The following is a 9,937-nucleotide window of genomic DNA, read 5'->3' as shown; positions in this document are numbered from 1 at the left end:
TCTAACTTTATATACAGAAACCCAAGAAGGAAGCGGACAAAAAAAAAAACACAAAAAAGAGCCCGAGTGGTAAGCACAGGATAATGTCGATGTCGACCTAAAAGTAACTCGACGGCGCTCCTGGAGATGGTGAGGAGGGGATTGCAGAACCGGATGCAGATGGGAAGCTGTTGAAGGGTGAATATCCCAGGCCAGGGTTGGCCAGACCCAGCGGCTGTCGTTGCACAAAGTAATCCTCACCCGGATAGTTCACTAGGAATTTGTTGGGAGGCTGCTGCTGATCGGTGTCGCTGTCGCTGTCCGAGTCGGTGTCGGCTCCATCGGGCGCATCATTCACATCGTTGTTGTCCGTGGGATTATCGTCAGCATTTTCATTTCCATCTCCCGCTGGTGCTTCGTCCTCGCCAGCTGCCGCAGCCGCAGCCGCCACCTCGTCCGCAAAGAAGCGGGGCTTAGAGAAGGTATCTGCAAAGTGTTGGAGAGAATCCAATTGTACGGCAATTAGTTAAAAGTGTGCGTATTTTACCAGTCGATTGTGCGTACTGATAGATCAGATGGTCACCCAGCTGCGATCCCGGTCGAGGACGACGCTGCGGAGGTGGTGGAGGTGGTGCTTGGGGCTGCGGAGGCGGTGGCGACTGCGGACGAGGACGACGACGAGGTGGCGGCGGCGGCGGTGGTGGAGGCGGTGGCGCTGCAGTAGTTGGTGGTGGTCCAGCTGGCCCCGAGTCCACGTCGTAGTCAAAGTAGTCATAGTGACTCACGGGACGCGGCGGCGGACGGACGCGCGAGGGACGTGGCGGCGGGGCTGGACCGTAGTCGTAGTCGTAGGGGGAGTAGCCAAGGTCGTAGCCAGGACGTGGCCACCAGCCTGGACCGTGACCGTAATAGGGTCGTGGCCAGGGACGCGGCGGAGGTGGCGGAGGAGGCGGCGTCGTTGTTGTCGTTGTCGTCGTCGTCGTCGTCGTTGTGGGCATCATCATCGGACGTCGCGTGGTCGCCGCATTGGCCAAGGTGCGTGTAATGTTCACCTTGGCGCTGGACAATTGAGCGCTCTTCTGCAGCAGATTGCGCAACAGGAGACCAAAGTCAATGGTCACCGTGGCGCGTTTATCGCGTTGCTCTTCTTGCCCAGCTGCAAAGGCAACCAGAAGCAGCAGCGACAGCAATCGGATGATGCAATACATCCTGTCGAAATCACAAATCCCGGCGAGGCAAACAGACAAAAAAAAAAAAGGTGGAGCGCTTGTTGTGTACCGCACTCGATGGCGTTCCAATCAGAACTGGCCGTTGCCTTGTCGCCAGTTGGCTGCCTTGACTCTCCGACTCGGAATTGGAATTGGAATTGAAGCTGCCTGGGCGTTGTGTGTGGATTAAGTGGCCAACGAGTTAGACGGGTTAGCTAGTCGGCTAGTCAGCCAGTCAGTTAGTCAGCTAGTCAGGCAACGTGTAGATCAGGCAGTTGTCCAGTTCTGTGCGTGGTTACAATTACTTTTGCACTACTTTTTGTGTACACTCGCGATAACTCTCGAATTCGTTGCGACCCCGTCAGCGATCACAGTGGGTCACATATTTGCAGAGAGTAACGGTATTTGTCGACACGCGGCCAATTGTCACTTGCGCCCCACAGTGCAACGGAATGGTTCATAAAACTAAACTAAACTCTATTCACTATATAATTTACTCGTTACTGTGTTGCTGTGTTGCAGCCTTCATTAAGTTACCCTGTACAAGGAGTTGGTCCTGATGCCAGTTGGGTATAAGTTGCGTATGATTAATGTTGAAGTTGTGGATTAAATGCTAAAATTGATTTAATATTGATTAATCTATTCTTGATTGTTAATATTCTTAATTGTTATTCACATTTACTAATATTGCAAGTATTATAAGTATTTTTACTTTTATTATGATTATGATCAATGTCAAAGATATGAATTAAATATAATACTAAATTAAAATAGGTTTAATATTAAATATTTTATTCGTGATTATTAATATTTATTATTATTATTTCTGTTATTAAATCGTATTTTTAATATATCTTTATTGTATTACAAGTATTATTCTTTTTATGAAATCTATCTATAATATTTTGTATCGTTATGATTATTGCCAAAGTTATGGATTAAATACTAAAATAGGTTAAATATTGATTAATTTATTCTTGATTATTATTATTTCTGTTATTAAAATGTATTTTTTATTATATTCTTTTTTAATTTAATTTATTAATTTATTTATTATTATTTCAAGAATTATAATTCTTATGTTTAGATCTTTTATTGTGATTATTATTTCTTTATATTTTAATGTATGTATTAATGGTTGTAGTAGTATTATTATTCTTATGATTGTATCTATTATTTCATTTCATTTATATTTTTTTAAGTCAATTCATTTTTTCTTTACAGGGTATTGCTGAGGCACCCACTGTGATGCTGCACTCGCGTTATGTTTATTCATTTGCTTAACAATTAACTGCATATAGTTTTAGTTATGCCCGAAACATGTATCAACTTGTCCAAACACTTACACACACACACACACAGGCACAGACACATACACATATGTAAGTATGATCTAGTATTAGGTCGTTGTCTCAGGTTGATTTTATAACTGAATTACCAGCACTAACTCCGAGTCTAATTCAAACTAAATTTTAGCTGCAACTCCAGCTGTGGCTTTGGGCAATACAAACTACTTCAAAGTCGAGAGTCGAGATTCGAGATTCGAAAGACGTTTGATTGAAATCCATTAACGAGTAATTTGTAGGATTGCGACTCTAACGACGAGGTTGCAATTAATCGTGTTTTATTTCACTTTTAATTCAATTCAATTCGTTTTATTTGAATCGAATCCATAATGCGACTTTTGTTGCCGCCCCAAAATGCGATGTGAAAACCCAATGAGCAATAATTCCCAAGGAAAATCAAAGTGTTTCTGAGGGGAAATGCGAGATTACGTCACACAACGCAGCACTAAACACAACGGAAATTGGAAATTGAAAGTGCCAAGCGAAAAGCGAAATGCGAAAAAATGGTAAAAAGTCATAATAAAAGTAAATCTGGTCTGGAATCTGGAATCTTGCAAGCGCCGCTCAGTCATCCATCCACATGAGAGCACTCGAGACTCAACGTCTGCAACAGCCTCGAGTCGTTTACTATGCGCATATCGAAGACAACAGCAACAGCAACAGCAACAACTTCAACAACAGCGGCTGGAAAATTGCAAATTCGCGTTTACTCCAATTCCACATTGAGGCGAAAGTGTGCGCCTACCGAATGCTCTGTAAGTTTGAACATTTACCTACTGTCAGTAAGTACTCAATATTAAGTTTGAAGTTAGCTATAACTCTTGCTTTAAATTAAAATCTAAAATACCCCACACTTGAAAAAAAGATCTAAGCTCGAGGTTTTGCTCTTATAACTAAGAATTTGGGTTTAACAAGTTCGTCAAGAACATGAAAATCTTAAGGTTAGGGAAGCACATCTTGATGTCGATAAAATTTATAAATTATAAATAAATTTATAAGACGCAAGTTTTTATTAATAACAAGTAAGAAAACTGCAGTGGAGTGTGCACGACTGTGAGATACCCGCTACTCATTTTTAAATCAAAGTAGCACAGTTTTACTTTGCTCTATCAAATAGTTTTAAGATTTTGTACTCTTACTAATAAAAACTTGCGTCTTATATCAAATGTTCATTAAAATATGTTTTCTAACATTAAGATTTTCATGTTCTTGTCGCACTTTTGAGACCAAAATCCTTAGTAATATACCAAGACCAAAATCTTCATGTTAGAACTTTATTTTCTATGTAACTGTTTAGATTACAATTTAAAGTACCCTACACATGTCTGTAGAGAAAAACGCACATTATAAGGACTATTCTTTAGGTATTTTAATTGGAATATGTTGAATATGTTAACTTTAAGTTAGTCATGCGTTCTCAACAATATCCTTTAATGAATTATCTTTTTATCTGCTAAATTTTTATTGACAGCCAGTTCAAAATCACGTCTGAAAATCAACAGAATATTATATGCTAAGGAAGACCCTGCAATCAAGTAAAGATAATTCTGCCAGATGCTGAAACGTAGCTGAACTGGAAGAATAAGACAGAATTATGAGAGAAATGCAACTGTAAGTTGTGATATAAATTGACACAATTAATATATACCCTGAAGTTCACCCAACATTAAACAGAATTATCCATTTGCTATCGTTATACTTAGGTTTATTGCCTATGACAATGTGAATACTATGTGAATATCTTGTGATGAGTTCCAGCTCATCGATGCTCCAGCTGCTGTCATTGGCTTCGTTTGGATGAGAGGCACTTAGGCTTCGACTAGGTTTTGCTGCGAGACGCTAGATGGCGCTGTAATCACACTCAGATTAACTGTGGACGTGGCTGCATTTGGCGCCTGAGGCGCTGCAGGTGATTTCTGCCGGTCGCGTAGCGATGAAAGCAATTGCATTTCCAGTCGCACAAAAGGTGTTTCCACGAAAAGAAACATAAACATCGCCACTAGAATGGTGATGCCAAAGTCCGACCAGAAGCGTAGGATCTGCAAGCAAAGAAATCATAAGTAATCAGAAAGCTACGAGAAGAGACAAAAGTCATTAACTCACCGCATCGTAGTTGGAAAAGTGCTGACTTGTGCGTATGCGAGCTGTGTTAATTGTCTCGATGAGCAGATGCCAAATGTAGAGGCAATAAGAGAGCTTCGAGATGGGCTGCCAGAAGGACCAGCTGAGCAGCGTATTGATCACACCTCCCAGTCCGCTGTGGCACGCCCAGATAAGCCAGCACAGACCCACGGACCACACAATGCGACTGCAGCAGATGTAAAAGGCGCCAGCGAGGGGCGTAATCGCCTCCGCATTTGGCTGCGTGAACGGATAGACAATCCAGATGACGAGACACATGAGGGTGATGGAGACCAGCCAGAGAAGCAGCACCAGCCACCAGGGCAGTTGACGACGTCTGCCCTTCTCGTTGTGCAGAAAGTAACCGAAGAGTAGACCAATCAGCCAGGGCGTAGCACGAGCGTGCGTCGTGTAGTAGATCATCCGCATCTGTGGAGAGTCTTCACCCAGGTTGCTGATGGAATAGAGAGAGATAGAGTGTGTGTGATAAAACAAGTGTCAAGAAGCCGACGAGTAAGAAGGCCTAGGAATGAAGTCAGAAAGTTGGGAACTGTATGATAGACACGAAGACAGGAATATGACAGAGAGTCAGAAATTCCGACTGTCACGAAATCAATTCAGAAAGTCAAGGACGGTCAGAGGGTCAGAAGTGCTGACAGCATTTTAGGAACCGTCTGAGAGTCAGGAAGTGCAGCAGTCAGGAATTCAGACGGGAAGTGAAGCCAAAAAGTTGGGAACTGTATGATGGTCAGGAAGTCGGAAATATGACAGAAAGTCAGGAATTTTGTAAGGCGATGAGTGAACTCAAAGTTAAAGACGGAAAAAGAGTGAGAAATCTAGACAGAATTTTATGGATCGCCTTAGAGTCAGGAAGTACGGCAGTCAGGAATTCCGACAATTAAGGAGGTAGGCAGACAACAAGTCAAGTTAGAAAGTATCAGAAAGTCTGAGTAAAACTTACCCGTTGCGGTTAAACACCTGCAGATCATTGAACATAACAATGCAGAAGACACAGGCAAAGAGTAGGACAATAAGCAACAGGATGCCTCCCGCAGCACGTCGGCGCCAGCGCCAAAGTGGCCAAAGGAGCAATGGGGAGAGCAGGAACAACTGCATGTCTACTGCGAGGTACCAGGAGTGACCCAAGCACTGTGGAAATTTAAGACTTGAATTAGTCCCCTGAACCCAAAGATCTATGGCGATGTTGTGCGACTTACCATGCGACCAGCGGCTGCATAGTTCTGCACGTAGAGAATAGTGGCCCACCAGGTGTCACTGCAGAGTTGGCTGGAGCCGGTGAATTGCTGCCAGAGCGGACCGTTGTCCAGCCGAGGAAAAAGCGTCATAAAGAACAGCACAGCGACAGCGAGAACTGGGGTAAGACGCACAATGCGATGCAGATACATCAACGGGATGTTCAGCTTGCCCGATTGACTGTAAGACAAAGGGGATTATTCAAGGGATCACTCGCTCAGGGTGCATTTCACTTACCGCTCTAGCTCACGGAGTGTGGCCATCACAAGCAGCGTGCCGCTCAGGAGGAAGAAGGTGTCCACAGACGTTGTTCCGCTTTGCAGGATCATCGAATATGGGGTTTGTGCCCAAGCAACAACCTCATAGTTGTTCACATTTGGTGAGAGCAGCATGAACATGTTGTCGTGGCCGTAGATGATCCAGATGATGGTCAGACAGCGTATGCCATGCAGGCAGGGAATCACATGGGATCCAGCTACCCTGGACGTCGTCTGCATCAGGGATCGCAGGTTCTGGCGCAGCGAGAAAGCTAATAGCAGCTTATTATTGACAGCTGAAAAACAGAAAAGAAAGGGAGAGTTATTAGACTGATCGAGTTGAAGAACTGACGACTAGAAGACCGAAGAGCAGGCTGTAGTGCAGCCCCGGGAAGGGGATTCATCTTAGTAGTACTGGAAGGTTCGGAAAAGTTGAGTCACAGAGTAAGGAAAGTTTGTATATTTCTAGGGTAATCAAAAGACTGAACTGCGCAGCGTCTATCAGAAGACTTTAAGCATGTGAAGAATTCGTACAAAACCATACGACGTGGCAAAGAATTGCTATGAAAACTTTAACCGAAGAAGACACTTATAATAAAACCATCACTGAGGACTTGAGGATAACTAAAAATTGTAAGTGGCTGTGAATAATCGTAGAAAATAGGAAAACTTGGTTTGAAAACAGCGAACGGATTTTACACAGAAGACGCCACGTTGAAGAATGACATTATAACTGACTGAAGAATTGATATTGACTGGAGAGCGAATGAGAGAGGGAGATGGGTTTATGGTCAGGCGAGGAGTTGAAGCGAGACAGAAATATTTGCTCATAGAGGAATTAAATAGTAGTATCTCTAAAAGCCATCAACAGAGAGAGTATAGCGAATAAAATGGCGAAGGTGTCTGGAAAGATTTGGTAGACCGAGAGAGAGAAAGAGAGGGAGAGGGAGAGAGAGGGATGGACTTATGGAAAGGTATAATGCTGAAAAGAGACGGGAGATCTCTTAAAAATGAACGAGGCTATAGAGTGTACAATAAAGCTTATGGCAAAGGGAGGGGAACGGGAAGACTTAGAAGAAGAAGAAAAGAGTTGGAAAGAGATGGATTTATGGGAAGCTAAGGTGTGGAACAGGGATAGATATAGAAAGAGTACGATTGGATTATAGAGAAGCTAAAGAGAATTTAATATCTCTTAAAATCATTAACGCCAAAAAGAGAGTATAAAATATTTTATGAGGTTGCTGAGAAGACTTGGAAGGAAGAGAGAGAAAGAGAGAGAGATGGACTTAGGGAAGGTACTATACACCACAGAGAAGAAACGTGGTCAGTTCCCAATACTATATATAGAGTCAAAGAGTCAGATCTCTTAAAAATTGTCCATGTCAGAAAGACTATATTGAATAAATGTCGGAGACGACGGGGAAGATTTGGAAGAAGAAGAAAAGAGTTAATATAAAAGAGAGAGATGGGGAGATGGAAATTTCTTCAAAGAGAGTTATATAAAGGAGAGCATAAATAAATCGATATAAAGAAACATAAAGGAGACTACAGACATTGAGCGAACAGAAAACACAAATTGCATTAAGTAAGAGAGTTATAATTAAAGAGTGAGACAGACATATGGCAAAATTTCAACATCAGAACGAGATAGATTATACGATACATATAGACACATATATACAGAGTTGTTGAACAACAAGATCTCTTTAAAATAAAGGAGAGACCTTGGCAGATTAAAAACACTGAAGACTTATAGCAGAAACAGAAAAGACAAATGGATTAAACAAAAGAGTGAGGGAGATGAACTTATGGCGAGTTGTGATTGCAGGAGTAGGACAGAGAGAGAGAGAGAGGGAGAGGTTAAAGTGATTGCATAAGGTAATCATGGAATTTTAACTAATGAGCATATTTTTGTGGGTATTTTTTTGGGAAGTCACCTTGAAGAGGAAGAAGAAGAAGCTGAATTGAAATTGCGCAGTAAAAATTGCAAAATGATTGCACATTGAATTTGTGATTTGTGAGTGAGGTTAGGTTTGTTAGTTTGGGTTAGATTGTGCATGCGAATATGCGAATAACTCACTCTATCAGTCAGTTGCAGACTTGCTTCGTTTTCATTTTCATTTCTTTTAGTTTCATTTTGGAAATAATTCAGTTTATAGAGAAGGCATAGGTCGTATAGATAAGCCAAGTGAATTTAATGCTCGTACTCGTATTCGTACTCGTACTCATAAATATCCAAAAGATAGCTTTCTTCTGGTAGCAGAGTCGCGAGCGGACTGAGTTCGCTCTCTCGCCCCCGCTCTCGCTCCCGATCGGGGCGAATCTTCAGCAGCTCACCTTGAGTGTAGTCACACATTGTCCCCAGCAGCACGACCAGGACGATGATCACAAGCAACGCACTGCAAGAAGAGGCAATCGAAACGAAAGCGAGCGGGAAAACAATGAATTAGTCATTTAGTTTATGGTCTGAGAGCGTGGATAGAAATGAAACTTACATGGCAAACCAGTCGAGTCCAGTGAGAGGTTCGCTCTGTTCCAGGCTGCAATTCTCCTCCACCACCATCGCAGTCTGTGGCATCGCCTCTGCGTCCTCGAACAGTTCCTTGAGGTATTCGCCCAGCCAGCGATTCAGGAGCGTTGCTCGGCAAGTGGCCGGAATGCAGGTGCCAATCTGAACGCTCAACGTTTCCATGGCCTGAGGCAGCAGACTCTCGAATTGAATGTGCGCCAGGCAGTATTTACTCTGTGTGATCGATCCCTGCTGCATTTGTTCCGGCAGCTTTAAGCACGCATCGTAGTTGCCCATGTCGCTGAAGTGGCCATAGAGCAGACCGTGCGGGAACTTTCCCCACGCATCGAGCACTGTTCGATTGAATGAGGTGAGTTCTATATGTGTCCTTGATCATGAGCTCGCACTCAAGCTTGACTTACGTTTCAGGGCAGGCAGCGATTTCGTTTCGGCAGCCTGGAGCAGCAACCGTACTTGGGCCACACACAGGACATCGTTCTTATCGATGGAGGGTGACAGCACGGTCTCGTTGTGCGCCTGCTGAAGCACCTGGTAGCCAAAGTTACTGCGTTGCAGCCAGGTGAGCAGCTCCTGCTGGCTGTATCCTTTGGTCTGAGCGGGGACAAGCAACAGGAGGAGCACTCCTAGAGTGAGCAGTCCTTGCTGTTGTCCCTGTGTTCCTTTCCCCTTACCAAGTGCGAGACGTCCTTGACCTTGTCCTTGCACTTGCCCCTGTCCTTGTCCTTGTCCTTGCTCCATTGACCGCTTGCGTGTTTGTGCCAATTGTAGTCGAAGGTTTTCTAATGCCATGGCCGTTATGAGGCGTTAGTCGCGACGCGATTCATATTTATACGGCCGTAACACTTTTGAGCTCTTTACTGATATTTTTCTAATCGCCATTGAGCGTCGAGTACGCGCATTCATTGTGGAGGAGCCAGAGAGCCAAGTTCCGAGTGCTGAGAGTCGTCATGTCAACCCGATCCGATCCGACTCGCATCGCATCGCATCGGCATCGAGTCGAGTCTTTGATAACCGCACACCCGCCCGCCTAAGGTTTATCTTAGACTTAGCTAACACACGATGACGCCGACAACGACGACGACGACGACGAAACACATTTTGACGCTATAAAATTGGTGCATTGACCGATAGATACTCGCGCACACGGGCATCTAATTCAACAATTCAAAAATACCACCACACGACACAAACATATCACAACAATGATCACAGCACACGCGGGGGGATTTTTCGTCGCCACCC

At 43.7% G+C, this 9,937-nt stretch overlaps 2 protein-coding genes across 3 annotated transcripts; both read right to left on the bottom strand.

Moving 5' to 3' along the window:
• Positions 1-66: 66 nt before the first annotated feature.
• On the bottom strand, positions 67-1,266 carry LOC117566457 (basic proline-rich protein). Of its 2 annotated transcripts, none has more exons than XM_052003374.1 (2): positions 527-1,266; positions 67-465 (listed from the first exon to the last, which is right to left on the bottom strand). In XM_052003374.1, exons 1-2 carry the CDS (start codon positions 1,185-1,187, stop codon positions 98-100), a joined length of 1,029 nt encoding a protein of 342 aa, XP_051859334.1. In that variant the 5' UTR covers positions 1,188-1,266; the 3' UTR covers positions 67-97. The 2 variants fall into 2 exon arrangements, with proteins under 2 accessions (XP_051859334.1, XP_051859335.1); XM_052003375.1 differs by having other exon boundaries at positions 368-465; positions 544-1,266.
• Positions 1,267-4,210: 2,944 nt separating this feature from the next.
• LOC117572523 (nose resistant to fluoxetine protein 6) lies at positions 4,211-9,475 on the bottom strand. The gene is made up of 8 exons (XM_034255386.2): positions 9,097-9,475; positions 8,661-9,027; positions 8,503-8,564; positions 6,146-6,461; positions 5,872-6,088; positions 5,616-5,803; positions 4,637-5,108; positions 4,211-4,572 (listed from the first exon to the last, which is right to left on the bottom strand). The coding sequence occupies exons 1-8, from the start codon at positions 9,431-9,433 to the stop codon at positions 4,342-4,344; spliced, it is 2,190 nt and encodes a 729-aa protein (XP_034111277.1). The 5' UTR covers positions 9,434-9,475; the 3' UTR covers positions 4,211-4,341.
• Positions 9,476-9,937: the final 462 nt, after the last annotated feature.

This window comes from Drosophila albomicans, chromosome X (assembly GCF_009650485.2).
Source record: "Drosophila albomicans strain 15112-1751.03 chromosome X, ASM965048v2, whole genome shotgun sequence".
NCBI lineage: Eukaryota > Metazoa > Arthropoda > Insecta > Diptera > Drosophilidae > Drosophila > Drosophila albomicans.
This window is presented reverse-complemented; position numbering and strand designations above follow the sequence as displayed.